The sequence below is a fragment of the Lactuca virosa genome, chromosome 4, assembly GCF_052849685.1.
Source record: "Lactuca virosa cultivar CGN04683 chromosome 4, Lactuca_virosa_CGN04683_v6, whole genome shotgun sequence".
NCBI classification, from domain to species: domain Eukaryota; kingdom Viridiplantae; phylum Streptophyta; class Magnoliopsida; order Asterales; family Asteraceae; genus Lactuca; species Lactuca virosa.
Window position 1 is genome coordinate 156,376,288 of NC_136429.1, and position 21,274 is coordinate 156,397,561.

Genomic DNA, 21,274 nt, shown 5'->3' on the forward strand with positions numbered 1-21,274 from the left:
TAAATTTTTGGTCTTGAAGGACCTAAAGTGTCAATTTCATCAAAAATATGCCTAAATTGTAAATTTTCGGCTTAATGGGCCAAAACTGTCATCATTACACAAAGTGGGCTTTTTATGCCATTTTAGAAAACTATCAAGCTAAAACACACAATGTAATAAGTAATAACAAACGAACTAGAGTCATCGATGTCGTGTTTATTGGACCTAATACTTATAATCCATCTTATTGGGCCTTAGTGGCCCATTTACATGCTTATTAGGCCTGGATTATACATTACATGTTTATTTGGCCTTAGTGGTCCATTTACATGCTTATTGGGTCTGGACTATACATTACATGTTTATTGGGCCTTAGTGGTCCTTCTACATGTCTGTTGGGCCTCATACAGTCATATACATACTCGTTGGACTTTTCAAACATAAAACGTACACGGAAACATTATACATAACGTAATACAATATTCGCGTAAACTCAGTTAAGGATTCTAGTGAGACATGTCGGTTGACACCTCTCGAGTGTACAATCGTAGCCTGTAGTTATAACCAGAGTCTCCTGGAGGGAGAGCGAGAGTTTGTGTATAGATCTATACGGGGTGACACCCCACACCTGAGCTGTTCGCTACAGTTAGACTAGGCCAGTCTAGGGTGACAAACCTTACCTTAATCAAGCCGGCCCCTGAAAACGCCACGACAGACGATTTCGTCAAAAATCAAGTATGGTTAAAACGGCTCACATAGAGATTCTCTCCATCAAAATTTTACGGAATACATATAAACTCTTGTTGATACAAAAACATACATACACTTATATTCGGTCTTAGGGTTTTGAGACCACGACACTTTTGTAAACAGAAAATATAGGAATTTCTGGGGAAATATACAGTTAAACAATATCTTCTACTTACAACAAAAAATTACAGGATCTTTTCCGGTTTACATTTTTATATACATTCCAAAAACAGAAAACACACATGCCTTAGTACTTGATTTTGACACATCATTTTTAAACTATTTTTTAGAAAATATCGGATTTACTGGCGTTTTATGAACAATACAAAACTTTTCATTCAAACATGCTTATGAACTCACCAACATTATATATGTTGACATTTTCAAAATAACTTGTATTCTCAGGGAATCGTTAAGCGGAAAGGTCAGCAAGAACATGTGGAATTTGTCATATTTTTGTTATCATCATACATTGAATATTATGGCATGTAATTTATGATACTATACTTGATGTAAACAATGTTGGTTGTATTTTGATATGTATAATGATAGTGTTGTCTTGTTTCAATTATATACATTGTGAAGATATTACAAGATGAAGTCACGCACAAGCCCCCGGACGTTTCCGCCGTCTGGTTCGGGGGTGTGACATGATGACCTGGTAACGGGATCTAGATGAATCTACTGGGGTGACGCCTCCTCTTCGCGAAATAGATGTCCTAGTTAGCACGATGTCTTGGTGGATTGATTTGTTCTTTCCACCTTGGTCTAGACTTGGGGATACCCTAAGTATAAAAATGACAACGGTTTAATACTGGAATTAGCCTTTATTGATAAAAGAGAATGAAATGTGGAAAGATGTCTAAAAAAATGAAATGATAAGATATGAAATGATATTTATGACATTTATGAAAAGAGTTTTTCTTGAAAATGTTTGAAAAGGTTTTATGGTCTAAAGCTATGTTATGTTATGAATAAATTGATTTTTCATGTAAAATGTGATAAATGTTTTGGGTCACAAACCAGCGTAGCTCACAATACATTTTTGTCTTACGTATCTCTTTTTAATGTCATGTATCTCAGGTTACCCTTAAGGAGAGAGGATGATATATGGAAGTTAGAAATCAAATCATAAAGAATGGAGTGGGACTTGTTAAGTTTTTTATTTATTGTAGTGGTGTAATTCTTATTTGTTTGCTATGATTGTATTGATGCTTAATGGTAACACTCAATGTTTTATTTGTAAATGTTTTTGTGGAACTGTGTTTTTATTAAATACGGATTAATACCCAAAAAGATTTTATAACCATAGCTTAAAAAAAATGAAAACAAAAGTGGGGTGTTACAGTCACCAAGATAACTTAATGTTATATTTTGGTTGTAAGTTTGTGATGCAAAGTCCAAATCAAGTGTTGAAATCACCAATTTAGGATGTATGGAGTATAAATGGAGTTTTTTTTTTAGTTCAAATTCAATAGATCTCTCCTGAATTCCTTAGATTTCAAATGCATCATGTTAATAAAGCTTAATTGTACATTAGGGTTAGGTTTTACCACCCTAAATTCATATCACTAGCGTAAACCAAATTTGACTGTCATGCCATAGTTTGGAAGTTATAATTGAAGATGATGATGTTGATTTCTGTAATTGAGGTATTAGTTATGTTAATGATGATGATTAGTATGTAATTGATGTTTGAGCTTAGTTTTATATCATGCACTATATTATTTACATTATTTTTATTTATGATGTTTATTGAGATTTTGATGGTTTCAATTAGAGGTGAGCAAAACCTGAACCTTAAACCAAAAAATCAAGACCAAAAAACCAAAAGCGAACATAAACCGATGGTTTGGTTTCTACTTTTGCAAAAACCGAAATATTCGGTTCGATTTTGATTTTAAGAATTAGAAAACCACAAAAAAAGCGAACCGAATTGATTTGTATAAATTGCTTATAAATATATTTAATTTACAAATATTATATACAAATTGTGTAATTCTATAACTATTAGTAGCATTATGAGTTGGGTAAGGTGGTGAACATATAAATTTGAGGTACGGGGTTCGAATCCATTTACCTTATTTTACTTGATCTTTAGTTGATGTGGTTTACTCATCCCACATCGATCGAGGTAGCAAAGATCATTTTTACACTCCGGTTATAAATGTATTGATTCATTTTCAATCTTCTATACTATATCACATCTAATCCCATATTGGATATAAAAGCATTTAGTTACTTTACTTTATCTATAAAATAACAATAATGACAAACCTTAAAATTTTGATTTGGAATTCATATTAATTTGGGATAGCAAAACATCTTTTTTTAGTATAAAATTTTATAGTTACGATATGGGTTTAAAAAATGAACAATGAACCACTTTGGTTAAAACCGAAAACCGAAATACAACAACAAATTGGTTTGTTGCGGTTTCGATTTTGAAAATAAAACAACCGATTCTTGCGGTTTTCAGTTCGGTTTTGGTCAAAAAGTCGCACCATACTCACCCCTAGTTTCAATAGTGTGATTTTGATTCATGCAATGATTTTCCCCAAATTATAAATTTAATAAGACAAAACTGCACCATACTCACCCCTAGTTTCAATAGTGTGATTTTGATTCATGCAACGATTTTCCCCAAATTATAAATTTAATAAGACAAAACTGCAAATTTGGTCCTTGTGGTTTGCAAAAATCTTTGGATGGGGTCCAAAAAGTTTCCAGCTTGCATAGAAGGTCCGAAATCAAGGTTTTTGTAGGTTTTTGGTCCAAAAAAATTTGAAATTATCTATTTACCCTTTTAATTTCACTTTTGTATTTTCTTTTCTTATTTATATTAATTATTTATGAAAAAAAAACAAAGAAGATGACCCCCACTCCACCCCTACCGGCACCTCTCTCTCTCTCTCTCTCTCTCTCTCTCGTTTCACACACATGACCAAATGAACTCATTCATCCTTTATCCCACTCTTTTAGACTTCCTGAATCTCCAAATTCACTCCCAATGTCCTCTTCGTCTTCCTCAATCTAACCATTCTCTTGAATCATAATGTTTTGGGATTTCTCAGTAACCATTGTTGTTTGAAATCACAATCTTACATCCAACAACAGTTTCTGGGTTTCAGAAATCCATGATGAGGTTTTCACCTCTGTTCCTCTGTAACCTACCCGATTCGAATACCATTCGGGCCGGGTTTAACTTCCCATTTGATGTTGATCAAGGAGAAGAAGATTTCAAAAGAATCGGGCAAGTCTTAGCCAAGAAAACCTCAAGAAATTCACTCCTAATTGGGGTTTCCGAAAACCTAGAAAAACATTGATTTCGGACCTTCTGTGCAAGCTGGAAACTTTTTGGACCCCATCCAAAGATTTTTGCAAACCACGATGACCAAATTTGCAGTTTTGTCTTTAATAAACTTAATGAGTTTTTAATTGCTTTTTATGGGATTCTTATATTGTGTAAGGATGATGTGAAACTTCATACACTACCATAACGTCTACACCTCGATAATGTTTAGTAGGCTTCTCAAGCCTAACAAGCTAGTCAGTTAGCAAGGTTAGCGGTTCCTTTTGGCTTTTGTATTTAATATAAATGTTTAAACTTTTACTATCAAGATGCAAACGAATAAGATCTTTCCCTAAAAATGGATTTGTATAATTTTTTGTTAGTTTTTATAGATTTTTTATTTTTTTATTTTATAAGTTACAACCGTATAAGTAAATACATATGGATTATTAGATTAAAGGCACAATTTAAATTGTATATGCTTTAAAACCTTTATCATTTTCTCTTACCTTTTTGTCATTGTATCTACTTTTTGGCACTCTATACGTAATTTTACATTGCGTTTTATTATTTATAATTTGACGGCAAGGATGAATTTTTAAAAAGCATAGGGTTCGTTTCAACATTTCATGTTTCTTGAGGGCCTTTTACGTAACCCAATAAAAGACAAGGGTCATGTAAGACAATAGGCTTAAACTTGCTGGTCAGCTTTACATATAAAGGAACCCTAGGTTCTTTGCTTCGTAATTCAGGACTCTCTGCTAATCTAATCAATCTTTCACAAATCGGAACATCTTTTGGATCATCGTAAGTTAATTAGCTCGTTTTTCTTGTTCTTCAATGTCCATTTGATGATTCTTCGATCAAATACACTGTATTAACATAAATTAGGGCCAGAAATGTGGGGATTTTTTCTTGAATCTCACTCGTGTTTGTCCCCCCTGCCTTTTGTCATTACCAACAGGTGTTCGTAAGTGGAGGAAGAATGGCAACAAATGAACAACCCAAGGCTGCTAATGAAGAAGCTAAGATTGATCTGTTTGAAGATGACGATGAGTTTGAAGAGTTTGCAATCGATCAAGGTAAACTATCATTCCTACCTTGGACAACAAGTTTTTTATTTTTCGTACAATTTCATTGTTGTTCTTTCTGCAAAAGTAGTTAAAAGATACATACATGTAGCTTGATTATGGATGTTTTTATTTCTTGAATTAGATATTCTGACAACAGAGATCAATTCCACAACAAACTCTAAAATTAGATATCCGTAAACTCCATATGTCTATCAAGCTTTGATTTTAATCATTTTGTAAGCTACAGCGAATTGAAAACAAAACGAATTATCTGAAAGTTGAAAGGAGTTATGGTGAGTTTTGCTTTTGATCTAAATCATATGTATGTTGTTACAGAGTGGGATGTAAAGGAAGAAGGAAATGAAGTAACTCAACAATGGGAAGATGATTGGGATGATGATGATGTGAATGATGACTTCTCTCTACAGCTGAGGAGGGAATTGGAAAGCAACAACGAGAAGAAGTGAATATGTAATTCCATTTGCAGATTCAGGTGTGATTGTTTTTCTGGTATAAAATCTTGAGTTGTGAATCTTATGCACATTTTATTTTAAAATTGTTGCTTTAACCAAGTGAAGAATTTGAAATTCTTTTGAAATGTTGATTGTGTTTGCATATGTGGGTGATGGAAACATTGTTGTTCTTTTGATTTTGTTCATAGGAGTGTTTGATAGTCAGTTATATGATTATTGAAAATGTTGATTTTGATTTCTTTATAATCAAAATCAATTGTTTTGAGGAACAGCTAGTAAGTTGTGATGAGATCAATTCTTAAGAAAATCCTTGAAAAGCTTTTTACCATCTTTTATTTATTTATTTATTTAAATTTAACTTTACTAGAATCACTTTGAAATTTACAACAGGTTATTGCTTCTATATATTTACGGAGTATTATATTTCTCTATATATTTAGTAATATTTTATTTTACCATCTAATCATATTTATATATTGATTCTTTTATCAAATTTTGACTAGTCATTTCATTGAATATGCAAAATAAAATAAATAAGTATATTTTATTTATTTAATGTTAGGCTAAGTTCTGAAAAGTTAGTTTATTAATAAGTTATCTTAAAATAGTTTTCAAAAAGCTAGCTTATAATTTTATGGTCTTATAAAACATTAAATTGCAATAAACTTAAAAAATAAGTTAGTTTATGTGTGTGAAACATAACTTTATTGATAACTTTATTGAGATGTTATTTAAATTGAATGGAAAGGCCTTAAATTCAATTACCACATATTTCAACTCTGAGGCGATTGCATTGAAATAAATTTTTAGTAATTTTCGAGAAAATCTTACATTTTAAAAAACAAAAAATAAGTTGAGGAAGCTTTATAAAACGTATATGAGGATAAGTTAGTTAATGTAATTAAGGTTGTTTGGATAAAACAAAATTTTTAATTGGATAATTTGAAACGGATATATCCTCTCTAATAAATAAATAATTTTTTGACACATGTCCTCTTCTCTTTCATTTGGACACATGACATTTTCTAGAATTTTTGAATTTTTTATTTTTCCACTTGTCATTTTATTGTATTTTTCATTTTATTAAATTAAAATTTCACATTTAATATGTATGGTAATATATATGTAAGGTATTTATTAGAAAGAGTTTATATATGTATTCAATACATTAAAGCCTCATTAATTTTAATAATTCAATTTTTTTCTCATTTTTCTTATAAATTCAAACTTTTCAAATTGTTAAAATTTCATATTTAATTTTTTTTAAATAAACTTATGTAATACATGAGTCTCACACCTAGTACTATATGATATGGATTATTTTGATTGGTTTGGAATGATTCTGAATGATTATTTTTGTTTTTAGATTGATTCTGGTTATACTAATAAAACCGGATAGTAAAAAAACTCAATAACAAGTTCAGATTCATTTATTAATATTTTAGTTTTAATATATAGTTTAATAATTTCTTAAGTTATTGGAGTATTAAAAATTAATCTTTTGGGATAATTAAAAAAGGGAAATTAAGTAATTTAACCACTTTTTAATGTGTATTTGACGTTTGTTTGTTTGTTTGTTTTTTTTTTTTTTTTTTGCAAAAGTAATCACTTTTTCCGGAATGAAGCATTCTAGATCAATAAAAAATATTTTTTTGGATAACTTTTGAATGACATTACAGATTCCGGACTAAAATTCTAGAATATGAACAATACTTCGAAATGCCTGATTCCGGAGTACTGTTCATATTCTGGACTAAAATTTCGAATTTCGAAAAAAAAACCTTCGAAATTTTCAAGAACAAGTTTGAAATCCAAAGAACAATTCTGGAATTTCAATAAAAAAATCATTTTTTTCTTAATTTAGCAAAAAATTAAACAAACATAATAATATTAATTATATATAATATGAGTGCATAAAATTAAAAACGATGACGTTAAACATTACGAAATGTAGCATTCGGAATAAAAAAAACAAAATAATTTCTTTGAAAATAAAAAATTGGACAAAAAAAACTGAAAAAAAGATGAACAATACTCCGAAATTAGACATTCCGAAGAAAATGGTTATTTTTCACAAACTGAAAAAATATGATTATTTTCTTTGAAAACCTTGTTTATTAGTTTCCTCACTTTCCCATTAAAAAATGACGACAGAACTAAAAAAAAATAACCATTTTTTGTGATTTTCATAAATGACCATTTTCGAAAGCAACCAATTTTCAGATGTATGTGAATATAGTGTGTATATTTCTCTAATTTCACTAACACCTTCTCTCTTGCCACCAACCACCGAAATGTGTAATATTTCCGTTTTTTTAGTCAAGTACATTTTATGCATTTGTATTGCAATCTACTTCGATTTTGGCAAAGTTCATATGTTTTTTGTTAGATTCCTGTCGATATGTAGCATATCGAAGAACATAAACAATATCACAATGTTCCCTCTTAGTGAAGGAATACCTCCCGTTAAAGAGGAAAAAGAACAATTTATAAATCATTTTTTAGATAGTCTCTTACTTGAAATTTCCAGTCGGTTATATTTCAAACCTACTTGACTTATAACTAGGTGTGTAAATTTGCCTTTAAATATGAGAAACAACAAAAGGCCCATGAAAAAGTTATTGGGGAGCGTTTCAATTTTTATAAAAACTCTAAAACTCATCTCATCACCCTCAACCAATTTTGCGTTTTTACCAACTCTGTATAGGAGGATGGAATTGAGTTCTTTTGGGAAGGATGTACGGCCAATACTTTCAACATGTGATCCCTTCCAGTAAAATGGGGTGGTTTGCGGTTTATGTAAGCTACTCAAACAATTTGAACTTTGTGTATTGAATACTTATACTTCTTGCTTTATGACTTGTACCAAAATAATTTTGTATGTTTTTAAGTTAGTTTGTATATTTTTAATATTTTGTAAATTAGTTTTGTGTAATTTTTATTAGTTTGTGTTTAATTTAAAATTACAAATTAAGTGGATTGAATGAGTTGGAAAATATAGAATTTACATGTTTGTGAGTTGAAAAAGATGAAAGAGAAATATGAAATGCAACTGATATGATGATAGGTTGAATAAGTTAGGAATGAATGACTCCCTCTCCCAAATAAACCCAAATGGTAGTAAAATTAGGGTTGTAAACAAATTGAACGTTCGGCGAATTGTTCGTGAACCGTTCAGTGGGAAGTTCACTTATGTTTGTTTATTTAATAAATGAACAAACATGAACACGAAGTCACGCCCGTTTAACTAAACGAACGAACATGAACAATGGGTTCGTTCATTCAATTATGTTCGTGAATGTTCATTTATGTTGTTCGTTTACGTTCTTTTATGTTCGTTCATTTAAGTTCATTTTATGTTCATATATGCTCAATTATGTCTGACTACATTACTATTTTATATGTTTGTTTATAGTCATATATGTTCAATTGTTTTTATTTATCTACGTTTGTTTATGTGCATTCGTTTTATGTTCGTTTAGCATGTTCACGAACATAAACGAACGAAGATGAACAATGTAATTTTTTAAACGAACGAACATGAACACGAAAACCCATTCGTTTATTTGTTCGTGTTCGTTCATTTGTTCGGCTAACCTAAACGAACGAACATGAACAAGCTCTTGTTCGTGTTTGTTCGGCTCGTATACAATCCTAAGTAAAATCAATCCGCCACGTTGTTTTGAATCGTAGTAACATTGATCGACCAATCCTACTATGCTCTTGATTGCTTGAATCAGGTTATTGTGACTATTTCGAAGAGGAAGAAATCACACTCGTAGATGATCCACTTGATCTTTTTGTGGGTTTTGTTTTTTACTGCGAAAATAAATAAATTATGAGTTGATAAATAAAACTCCATTTGCAGAGAATTATAGATTATAATTTTTCGAAAAAAAAAGAAGATTGTTCTTGTCTAAGTTTGTTTATATTATTATTTTTCCATATTCATTGAGTATTAGTTAATTATCAACAATTGTGGATGCTCTTCATTATTTAATAACAAAATGGTATTTTGACATTATCATCTTTAACATGAAAACTGAAAAAGGAAATATGAATTTTGTTTTATTGTGATTTTTATTTATTTAAAACTAACTTTATAAATCCTAAAAGTACTAGGATCGAGTTCGTGGTCTATAATTAACTTACACAAGATTCTAAAAAAAAAAGGCTAATCAGTAATCACTGAATTGACAAGGATAGAAAGGTTCTCATCAAGACCATCTTTTTTGAAATTACGAAAACCTTGTCTTTTACAAAAACGACATCGTATTTCACACAATAAGATATTTACAGTTTTACACAATAGATGCTATTGTAAAACAGAGACGGTGCAGCAACGAAAGTGATGAAAATGACGAAGTAAAAAAGAAATTTACAGTTTTTAGCCAACCCCCTTTGTATTTACTTTTTTTTAATCCTCCTAGAATCATCAGTTGTTCTGTTACCCTTGAAGGCTATCATCCACCAGCTATCCTCCTCTGACTTTACTTCTTTTTCACTTTTCACCTGACATGGACTTTATCTTATCACAACATATCCAATAACAGCTTCTTTTTTTCATTTACACAAAACCAACCAATCTATAACATTAATATTTAAATATATTATAAGTTATATAGTTCAATACATATCGATTGAAGTCAAACGGGCAACAAGCTGTGCCGCTAGCCCTTTCTGGATGGCAAAACCAATTTTTTTGAAAACAACATTTGTGGATCTAGGGGATATGACATTAGAATGCATGACCCGTTGGACTCTATTGAGGAGCTCCACCGCCTCTGGTGCGAGAAAACCAAATGTATCGAATGCAAAAGGTACAAACACATGTTGATTTTCTATACATGCATTCTCGTGCTTTACCACTTTGCACGCAGCGGCTTTCAAAGCGGCATGCCTAGCTGTGAAACTCCCGCTCCCCAAACCAACGAGAGGAGAGACCCCAGTAAGATTCACGCACGCATGCTTCCCTCCTATCCATCCAAAGACCAAAATGTCAGTCAGTCTAAGTGTGGACTTTCCATCCTGCGGGTCCGTCAAAAAGTTCACTAGCGCTTCTTTCTTCACAGAAATATCAGCACGCCGACAAGCATCAAAGAGACCATCCCGAACCACATCATGTCTATACTTGAAACCAGGGAGCTCTCTACAATGAACCGCGTGTTCCCAAAGGTATCCAAACATGCCTTGCGACAAACTGGGCATATCTCGTCAATTGGGAATATGAGAATCATGAGGCGGTAACGAAGGATAGTTCGGTACTCCACATGAGACATATGCTGGCCAAGACCATCAATTGTGATAGTTAACAGAAAATCCTGAGCATGAAGTGCCCGCAGACACTCAAAGACTGCTTTCTGTCTGACAGTAATGTCGAAGTCGACTTCCATATCTATAACTAACATTTGTTTGTACCAAGACAAGAATTTAAATTTCAACAGAAAGCAATTTCACGGATTTAAATTATTTTGCTATACAAATAGCAAATGAATTGTTTTGTTAGTGGGGATCATTCGTAAGATAATTTTGTAAAGCCAAATTCCATCAAAAAAGCCATCTTCTATTTTGACCATTTTATTGATACTTTTGTAATTTTGTTTTTTTTATTGACAAATGTTGTGAACCATTTACCAGAGTACAATAGGTTATAAATAATAATGTTATGACTTAAAAATCTATGAATATTGTTTTTTAAAGAATTAATTTCGTTATCAAAAAAGGGTTAACAATGCAGTTTCTTGTTCGTTTCTTACTTCTATGTAAAACTTTTATTATGTTTCTTATTAATGTTACCAAAGAACTAAACAAATTGACATGTTAACTAAATAATAATAATAACAACCCGCAATAAATAACCTAAACGAGTTAGATAGACCTATCACACAATAGTTCATTCTGTATTATAAGAAATCATTATCCATTCACCAAAAAATTAATATTTAAAATGGACTACAAATCATAGAAGTTGCACAACATAGTTTTGTCCAAAGTCACACTTTATTTTATTACAACAAAATTCAAAACTAATATATAATATCCACAAATATATCTTATTAAATTTTAGAGAATCTCTTATGAACAACATATTTTTTTTCCATTCGAAGTTGAACCCAATTTATACCCCACTCCATCAACACCACAGATGTCAACATGAAGTTTGACTAACCCAACCAAATAAATGAATAAACAAATTAACATAAGAACATATTTTTCTATTTGTACTCCGTCTTTATTGAGGAAAAAAAAACAAAAACACAAACACAAACAGATGCATTCGTTTTGCTACCAGTATAAAATTACAAATCTTATGCATTCATCGTTATTTTCTAAGCAATTAGATGATAACAACATACAAATGAACTCATATTACACAAAATAACTATCTATCGAATCCAATACGATAACTTTGAGTAATTTACAGATTTCATTATCGCACAATTACAAAATGAAAAACCAAACTCTCTAAATATTTTAAATCCAAATCTCTATCTCAATTCAAAAGCATCTTGAGATGAAAAACTAGTCTCCTCTCTTCCCATATCAACAAAAGCTCTACAAATTGGACAAACACCATTCTTGATCAACCATAAATCTATGCACTCACCATGAAAACTATGATTACAATTTGGCAAAAGCTTGCAATTTTCACCAATTTTAAACCTCTCCAAACACACCACACACTGATCACCCATTGATTTTTGTGCTTCAAGATTAAAATCATAAGATGGCAGTTTCTTGATATCTTCTTGTGACATGCTCCCACTTCTGCTTATCATCATCGTACCACTTCTTTGCACCAAAGTACCACTTGTAATGCTTCCAAATGTCCTCCCAACTATGCATACATGAATTAGGACAAAAAGAGCAATTCCTGCAACTAATAACACAGCTGAGAACACAATTTCAATCACCATGTTTTGATCTTCTTCCCCACTTTTTTGCAGGTTCTTCAAGAGTAAAACCCTCGTTTGAACAAGAAAGGTGTTCTTAAATATAGAATATGAAGATGGTATTTCACAAATTTGGTAGGGAAAAATATTATTTTTATCATTAAAAATAATATTTTATTATATACATGATTATTTTCTTTGGGTTGTATTATCACTATGTTCTTTTTATATTAATATATTTAATTGCAAATCGTTTTATGCTTATATAAAGCAATTATTAAGAGAAATAATCGTTCATACAACACTCAAAAATAAAATACAGACGTTTTTGAGAACTGGGTTGCTATTTTAAAATTGAAAAAGATGATAATATTTAGAAAATAATTTAATTTGTCGTTAAATAAGACTTATTTCTCTGAATTATTTTTGTCTATACAGGTATAGTTTGAAATAAATAAAGCAACTTGGAGCTGAAGCTGGATAATAATTGGATGATTGAGGCAAAGTGAGTTAAATAATATGCATACAATGTTGTACCTTATCGTAACAATCAATTAATTAAAAAAATAAACAGTATTTTGGCAGCAAATGTAGATTCCTTCAAATTAATTTATGGTAATTTGTTTGTTTTTACTAATTTTTGTTGATTTCATTAATATTTTTCCAAATATATAAGAATATTATTTTGTCATCATTACTAAGAGATTAGTGATAACAATATAATATTAAATCAAAATTTCCCGGTAAACGGCAAGCTTCGCCTCTATTCCTTTTATATTCTTTATTTTATTTTATTTTTCAGATATTCCCATGATATCTTTTTTTTTTTTTTGGATTCGGCCCAAACAACAACGATTTTACATACATTTATGGTATTTTTGAGCTAGTTTGTTTGTAGTTTTGGTCCCTTCAAAAATAAAAATTAAAAAGATTCAAATCTTCTCCTATATATTTTTTATGTTTTTCTATTTAATTTAAAGTTTTATTAATAATAAATATGAGCCCTCTCTCTCTCTCTCTCTCTCTCTATATATATATATATATATATATATATATATATATATATATATATATATATATATATATATGAAAAAATGAATATACCATTAAGGGTATATAAGCTTAGGTACCCATTCATTAAAACTACGTAGTTTTGATTAGTGATTAATTTTCTGGAAAAAAAAAACGATTTCAATACGTGTTTCCTTATTCACGCTGTTTCCATCCATGAGATTGAACGAAAAAAAATACATACGATCACAAAAACGATTTCTTTGAAATCGGAATTTCAAGTCATCGTAATTCCCAAAAAAAAAAAAGAAAACGATTTCTCTGAATTCGGAATTTCATGTAAGAAAAAAAAAACGATTTCAATTTAAAAAGTTAGAAAAAAAACGATTTCAATTCATAGAGAGTTGAGAAATCGATTTCAAACAGAAAAAAAAAATCATAGAAATCGTGATTCCCAGAAAAAAACAATAAATTGTGGATGCAGCATCCCAAGAAGTTTCTTTTCACAGGTGACATGTTACTTTTCTTTGGTTTACTATAACACTTTTCACAATTCACCAATGATTTCACTTTCAACTATTAATTTTCCATATGTTTTCTAGTTCTGATTGTTTATCATCTGAATTTTTATTTTATATGTTCTATTTTTATCCAAGTTGCTTTTGTTTGATCAAATTTAGTTGAATTTATTGCTTTTGATATAATGAAAAAGTTAGGCTATCTCTAAAAAGTTACTGGCATGACATTAATACGGTCAAGTTCTCATTGTCTTTTACTTGTGGTTTTGTGCAGATCATGATGTTTGAAACCGAAGCAGCTGATAAGGCTATAGAACCGTATATAAATGAAAATGTTGACACAAATGATTTTGTGGAAGCAACATATGACTCTGAAGAACTTAACAATTTCGGAGTGAACATTGATGTTGACGAAGATGATGTTAATGATGAAAGGATACTGGGAAAGTTTTTGATACACCCGATGATGCCTATACATTTTATAATGATTATTCATTTTCATATGGCTTTGGTATACGTAGAGATGACACAATTAAAAATCCTAAAACAAATGAGCATTTTCGGAAGATATATATATGCAACAAAGAAGGTTTCAAACGGATTGACAAAAATGATTCAAGTGACAATGAGAAAAAACGTCGCAGAGATGTTAGAACCGAATGTCAAGCAAAGCTTCGAATAACAAGACAGGACGATGGGAAGTGGTTGGTGGATTCGTTTAATGACACACACAATCACGAATTGACCATGACACCTACGAAGGTGATGAAACATCGATCTCATAGCAATTTCTACCGTTCAATAGAAGGTAAATCTCTTATGGTGCAATTTGGTCAAGCAGGGTTGAAACCTTCTCAGATTAAAAATGTTGTTAATACAATGAAAACCTCAAATGTAGCTGATGTAACTTCAAAGCAATGTGCTGATGTCTTATCTGAGCATCGAAAACAACATAGAGGAAAGGAGTTTTATGGACTTATAAAACATTTTCAAGATAAAACATTAGTTGACAATGACCAGTATTTTGTCGTGGATTTGTCTGATGATGGGTATCCTAGAAATATCTTTTGGGATGACGGTAGATCAAGAGATGCCTATACAAAATTTAGAGATGTTGTTGTGTTTGATGTCACTTATATGACTAACAAATTGAAGATGCCTTTTGCTCCCTTTACTGGGTGAATCATCATGGGCAGTCTATACTTTTTGGTGGAGCATTGCTTGAAAACGAAAAGGAAGAGACATTTGAATGGTTATTTAAACATTTCCTCAAATGTATGTTTGACAAGTATCTGAATGCAATTATTACTGATCAAGACAAAGCTATGGGCAATGCAATAAAAAAAGTGTTTCCAAAGAATCGACATCGTTTTTGTTTATGGCATATCAGGAAGCATGAAACTGAGCACCTTCGATCGTATGTTTCCCGTTACAGTGATTTTCAAGAAACGCACAGAAAATGGGTAAATAGTGACACCATTGAACAATTTGAAGCAACATGGGAAGATATGCGTATTAAGTATGAATTGGAAAGCAATTGTTGGATTAGTGACATGTGTAACCAACGTATACAATGGGCTAAACCCTTCTTGAAGGATATTTTCTTTGCCGGTATGACAACAACCGGACAAAGTGAGAGTATCAATTCATTTTTTGATGGATTTGTTAACTCGAGGACTATGTTGAATGAATTCGTTGTACAATACGACAAAGCAATTGAGTCTCGAAGGGCCGCCGAAGAAGATGAAGACTTCAAGACTATGAACCTGCGGCCGGTTCTTTCTTCAGTGCATCCAATTGAAGCAAAAGCAGGTCAATGTTATACAAGAAAGATGTTTGATACTTTCAAAAAAGAATGGACCGAAGCTATTACCAATTTGACTCACGAGACTCTAATAAAAACTATAGAAGAAAGCATATATAGAGTTGGGCAACTGGACGTTAATAAAAAATATTGGCGGATTGTTACCTTTCGTTCTTTGGATCAAGTCAGCGTCACATGTTCATGTGCTATGTATGAAAAAAATGGCATTTTATGCAAGCATAGCCTATATGTGATGAAGAAGAAGCACATTCAAGAACTCCCGAGTCACTATATTTTACCACGATGGACCCTTGATGCTAGGTACAAACTAGGCAGTGTTAGTATCGGACTCGGAGAAATGAATAATGAAAATGCAGTTAATGACTACACACTATGGTGTGTCCGTTCGAATTTTAGTAAACTAATTGAACAAGCAAGAGACTCCCCTTCGGAGATACAGAAAGTCAATACTCTATTGATAAGTCTATTAGATGATCAAGCAAATCGAAAAAAATCTATGTCTTTGGAGAATGTATCTCAAAGTTCTTGTATGGAAGTTTTGCAAGTAGATATGATTCCACAGTTATCTGTCCGTGATCCTCTTGGTCCAACTACTACAAAAGGGCGTCCTAAAATTGCTACTAGAATCAAGTCTTCTTTAGAAGCCCCCAAAAAACGAACATGCTCTTACTGTCAAGGATTGGGTCATTACCCTACTAGTTGTTTAAAAAGAAAGGTTCTTATTATATTAATTTAATATTCATTATTTACAACTCTAACAATTATATTAACAATTATTTATTTTTTTCATGGATCAAGCGGATGAATCGTTGCAAGAGACATAATGATGAGACGTGTTGTTATTGTGAGCAAAAGAAAAAGTAGATGCTTCATGACATGCTTTTTTTGGTTAACTGCAACTTTTCCATGTTTTAGACACAATTGATGTGTGAATAATGTAGAAGTTATTGATGTTTCTTAACAATTTTAATGTTTTTGAATGAAATTTGTTGATTGTTTATGATTTATGTGTTTATACCTGAAATTTGGTTGCCACTATTTGTTTATAACAGAAGTATGAAGGTATTTTGTGAAAAAAACGAAACTATGAGGGTATTTTGTGAAAAAAAACGAAAGTATGATGCTATTTTCTGAAACAAAAAACGAAATTATGAGGGTATTTTGTAAAAAAAACGAAAGTATGAGGGTATTTTGTGAAAAAACGAAATTATGAGGGTAGTTTGTGAAAAAAGGAAATTATGATGGTATTTTGTGAAAAAACGAAAGTATGAGGGTATTTTGTGAAAAAAACGAAAGTATGAGGGTATTTTGTGAAAAAAACGAAAGTATGATGCTGTTTTTTGAAAAAAAAAACGAAATTATGGAGGTATTTTGTGAAAAAACGAAATTATGAGGGTAGTTTATGAAAAAAGGAAATTATGATTGTATTTTGTGAAAAAACAAAAGTATGAGGGTATTTTGTGAAAAAAACGAAAGTTTGCGAGTATTTTGTGAAAAAACAAAAGTGTGATACTATTTTCTAAAAAAACGAAATTATGATGGTATTTTGTGAAAAAAACATAATACGAGGGTATTTTGTGTAAAAACGAAAGTATTAGGGTATTTTGTGAAAAAACTAATGTATGTTGTCATTTTGGGTTAAAATGTAGCTTTGCTGCAATTACGGGTTAAAAAGTAAAGTACGCTGTCATTTTGGGTTACAAATGTAAATTTGCTGCAATTACGGGTTAAAAACAAAAGTATGCTGTCATTTTGGGTTAAAAATGTAACTTCATTGCTATTTCAGCTCAATCCACAAAATACATGGTTTATATACTTTTTGTCAAAACATCCCTAAATCTGTTATTTCGATCCATAACACTTTTTGAGTGTGGGAAATACCATCTATTATGATCAATAATCACATACCATTCATGGATGTTTGCTTCATAAAAAATCGCATATATAAATACACAATGAGTAAAGTGACTTGAAATGACAAACAATTTTTCTAAAAAATTGCTAACAAACCATTATTCTAAAAAATGATCATCTTTTTTCTCTTCAAGGTTCTCTCTTTGAAAATAGCTGATTTCACTTTACTTGAGAAACTCCGCCGTGACATCTTCTCTCTTTGCAAGAATAAGGCACTCAACTTCTTTGCATTTGGTCTAATTGTTATTTTATGCCCCATATACCTCCTGTAAACAAACAAACAAATGAATACCCAACAAAATGGTGATCCATGTGCATAGTAAAGATAAATCAGCAGACATTTCCAAAAATACCCCTAATGTTGGATAGCAAAAACAAATGACGTTCAAGCCATATTTATGGCCATGATATCGAACTTTTTTTTTTAATTTAAACTGTTCAACGCAAGTAAATAGAAATCTGTTCAGCCTGAGATTTAATTAAAAAAAACATTATTTTTTCATTAAAAAACTAGAAAAGACAAATTGCAAGAAATAACAATGTAATTACTCTTTTAACCAATAAAATCAATGTACATTACGTATATTGGTAATTAGAGTAAAGTACCTTGACATTCCTTGCAATTTGCACAGCTAAAAACTGATATTTTTTTTTAGAAAAATAATAAGAATTAAATTATGAACCAGTTTTTGGGTGAGGGTGATGTCTGTTTGAATTCCAGCAACATTAAGATCTGATGAAACTGTTTGTGAACCTTCAAGGGCTGCTTTAGTACGATAGTGCTTCACGATTGGTAACTTAGTGAAAATGAAGGCATACAGAAAGATGCATAAAAACTCAAAGAGTGTGGAGATCCATAGGAATAACACTGCAATAAATAATAACAATAATAATAATAATAATAATAATAATAATAATAATAATAATAATAATCTTTAGAAATTAATGTTTGTGAAGATGGATTTGAATAGATTTATGAAGGAATGAAGGAAGTAAGTTTTTACATGCTCTTTGTGAGGCCATTTTGGTAATTATTGAAAATAGCTTCTGTTAGTAATCTTAAACCAGAAGTTATAGCTCCTGATGCAGCCATTCCGGCTAGAAAAAGACTAAAAAAAGAAAAAACATTTTTTATTATTAAGAAAACGAGTCCAAAATGTTTTATATGATAATGTTTTATGGGGAGTTTACAGAAAACAAGGAGGTGATGAGTTACTTGAATGAATTCAGGGCACATGAGAGCCAAATCACCAATCATCCCGCCTTGAACTAGGGCATCTGCTACACCAAAAGCAGCAATAAGAAGACATAAACACAATTCAAAGAAAAAAAAAATCAAACTGACACCTGATGTTGAGTTTCTCTCGGGCATTTCATCGAGCACCTTATGTGCACAACTTATTTTCTTCCCCTAGTAGCCCATTTAAATGATTACAGTACCATACCTGAACCACATACTCCTTTTCTCTTGATATCATTTGACAACACAATTTCATAGTGAGAAATCAAAATTGAAGCGAAACCAAGTCAAAATATTAGCTAGGGAAGCTTAGCTTTCAGTTTCATGCCCGTAAATACTAACCAGATGTGCTTGATCGCTATAGTTGTGTGGAACAGGAAGGCATGAACTCGTAAAATCGACCCAACATCAATTCCTCTATCATTCAAATTGGCTTGAGTTGGAAGTCGATCAAATGTAATACACCACCCAAAGAACCACCCACTTCCAAAGTAGAAATGAGGGAATAAATTTTCGTTTTTGAAACCAAAATGTAAACAACTAGAGTACGATTTAGGTGAAGGTTGGGGGTGAGCGAAATAAGGGAAGAAATTTCCATTCTTGATGCAGTGGGGTGTGTGGTGAATGAATCGGCGGTGGCGGTGTCTGAATCCGTAAATAGGCGCAGGTTACTGTTCTTTTGTAGGTGTAGCGAATGAATGTAGAAGGTGTAATACCGCTTTCCGGTGAAGAGAGATAAGGAATCGATGTAATAGAAAAATAAGGAAAATGGGTAAAACATCTATTAAACTAAGTAGTTTTAATAATCAGGGTACACAACCTTAGGTACCTTTAGTATATTCATTTTTCATATATATATATATATATATATATATATATATATATATATATATATATATATATATATATATATATATATATATAATAACACATACATAGGCAGACCTACAAGTCCAGAAATGTAATAGCACACAATATATATCAAACTACTCTTTGATTAATTTGGAAATATAACTCAAAACCAAATTAGTTTACAGTGTGTTTTTGTTTCTCTGTGTTGGTATGTTTTACCCTCTTGATAATGCACTGTATTTATAAGATGGACTAAATCATTTCCAATCCTATAATAATAAACATGAGACCCAACCAACTTGTTGGTGTCCCCTACTTTATTTGTGGGTGGAAGACATGAATGGAGTGAAATGAGGAATTAGTATTCCAACAATCACCCCCGAATCTCTAAGTCCTTCTAGAGATGTCTTCAATCCCGATCAAGTCCCGCATTATCTTGAACTTGGTTCGAGCCAACGGTTTTGTGAGAATGTCTGCCTTTTGTTCTTCACCTGGAATGTACTCCACCTCCACTTGTTCCTTTTCAACGCAATTACGAATGAAGTGAAACCTAGTGTGAATGTGTTTACTTCTTCCGTGAAAAACGGGATTCTTTGTTAGTTCGATAGCCGACTTGTTATCAACTCTAAGAACCACCTTCTCTTGCGTTTTGTTCAAGATTTCTCCCAGCAAATCTTGAAGCCATATTGCTTGACATGCAGCCGCAGTGGCTGCCATGAACTCTGCCTCGCAAGATGATAAAGCAACAGTATCTTGCTTTTGCGAACACCATGTTATTGGAGACAACCCATAGTAGAAAATATGACCAGTTGTGCTTCTTCCGTCATCTGGATCAACATTATGACTACTATCACTGTAACCAATTATTCGATTTTGTCCCATCCTCTCGTACTTGATTCCATATCTCGTTATTCCTCGTAAATACCTTAGGATGTGTTTGCTTGCAACACCATGTGATTCTCTTGGATCTTGCATGTATCGACTAACAACTCCAACCGCATATGCCATATCGGGTCTTGTCTGCAAGAGATATCTAAGGCATCCTACCAACTTTTGGTATTGTGTCGGGTCGATTTCGGGTTCATCTTCGGCCTTCGACATTTTGGTTCCTGGATCCATGGGAATGTGGGTAGGATTGCAATCATGTAAACCGGCTTCCTTCAGAATGCGTTGTGCATACGCTTCTTGGTTTATTGTAATCCCCGATTCATCCTGTTTGACTTCAATGCCCAGGTAGTAAGTTAATCTTCCAAGATCAGACATCTCGAAGTTCTTGGACATTTCAAATTTGAACCTTTTGATCATGCTCAAATTTGTACCTGTGACAAACAAATCATCAACATAGATTGCTAAAATTAGCAAGTTGGATCCTTCGTTCTTCCGGTACACCGATGGTTCTTTCATGCACTTGTGAAATTTCATTCCTTTCAAAATCCCATCAAGTTTCGTATTCC

General features: G+C 31.7%; 3 protein-coding genes and 1 long non-coding RNA gene across 5 annotated transcripts; 2 read left to right on the forward strand and 2 right to left on the reverse strand.

Moving 5' to 3' along the window:
- The first annotated feature begins 4,714 nt into the window (after nucleotides 1-4,714).
- Nucleotides 4,715-5,711, forward strand: LOC145168576 (protein DSS1 HOMOLOG ON CHROMOSOME V-like). Its single transcript, XM_079087358.1, has 3 exons — nucleotides 4,715-4,828; nucleotides 4,986-5,103; nucleotides 5,431-5,711. The coding sequence occupies exons 2-3, from the start codon at nucleotides 5,007-5,009 to the stop codon at nucleotides 5,559-5,561; spliced, it is 228 nt and encodes a 75-aa protein (XP_078943484.1). The 5' UTR covers nucleotides 4,715-4,828; nucleotides 4,986-5,006; the 3' UTR covers nucleotides 5,562-5,711.
- A 6,344-nt stretch (nucleotides 5,712-12,055) lies between these two features.
- On the reverse strand, nucleotides 12,056-12,484 carry LOC145105264 (RING-H2 finger protein ATL14-like). Its single transcript, XM_079042392.1, has one exon. It carries the CDS (start codon nucleotides 12,482-12,484, stop codon nucleotides 12,056-12,058), a length of 429 nt encoding a protein of 142 aa, XP_078898518.1.
- Nucleotides 12,485-12,570: 86 nt separating this feature from the next.
- On the forward strand, nucleotides 12,571-16,678 carry LOC145105265 (protein FAR1-RELATED SEQUENCE 5-like). The gene is made up of 5 exons (XM_079042393.1): nucleotides 12,571-12,579; nucleotides 14,264-14,436; nucleotides 14,511-15,067; nucleotides 15,145-16,529; nucleotides 16,613-16,678. Exons 1-5 carry the CDS (start codon nucleotides 12,571-12,573, stop codon nucleotides 16,676-16,678), a joined length of 2,190 nt encoding a protein of 729 aa, XP_078898519.1.
- An 886-nt stretch (nucleotides 16,679-17,564) lies between these two features.
- Nucleotides 17,565-19,745, reverse strand: LOC145107588 (uncharacterized). Of its 2 annotated transcripts, XR_013707899.1 has the most exons (5): nucleotides 19,311-19,745; nucleotides 19,076-19,195; nucleotides 18,733-19,006; nucleotides 18,412-18,596; nucleotides 17,565-17,994 (listed from the first exon to the last, which is right to left on the reverse strand). It is a non-coding gene; the product is annotated as an uncharacterized LOC145107588 (long non-coding RNA). The 2 variants fall into 2 exon arrangements; XR_013707898.1 differs by having other exon boundaries at nucleotides 19,076-19,745.
- Nucleotides 19,746-21,274: the final 1,529 nt, after the last annotated feature.

Coding starts and splice junctions, on each gene's coding strand:
- LOC145168576 (XM_079087358.1), top strand. CDS start 5,007: ATGGCAACAAATGAACAACCCAAGGCTGCTAATGAAGAAGCTAAGATT. Junction 5,104..5,430: donor AGAGTTTGCAATCGATCAAG/GTAAACTATCAT, acceptor ATGTTGTTACAG/AGTGGGATGTAAAGGAAGAA.
- LOC145105265 (XM_079042393.1), top strand. Junction 14,437..14,510: donor GATGAAAGGATACTGGGAAA/GTTTTTGATACA, acceptor TGGTATACGTAG/AGATGACACAATTAAAAATC. Junction 15,068..15,144: donor AAATATCTTTTGGGATGACG/GTAGATCAAGAG, acceptor AACAAATTGAAG/ATGCCTTTTGCTCCCTTTAC.
- LOC145105264 (XM_079042392.1), bottom strand. CDS start 12,484: ATGGTGATTGAAATTGTGTTCTCAGCTGTGTTATTAGTTGCAGGAATT.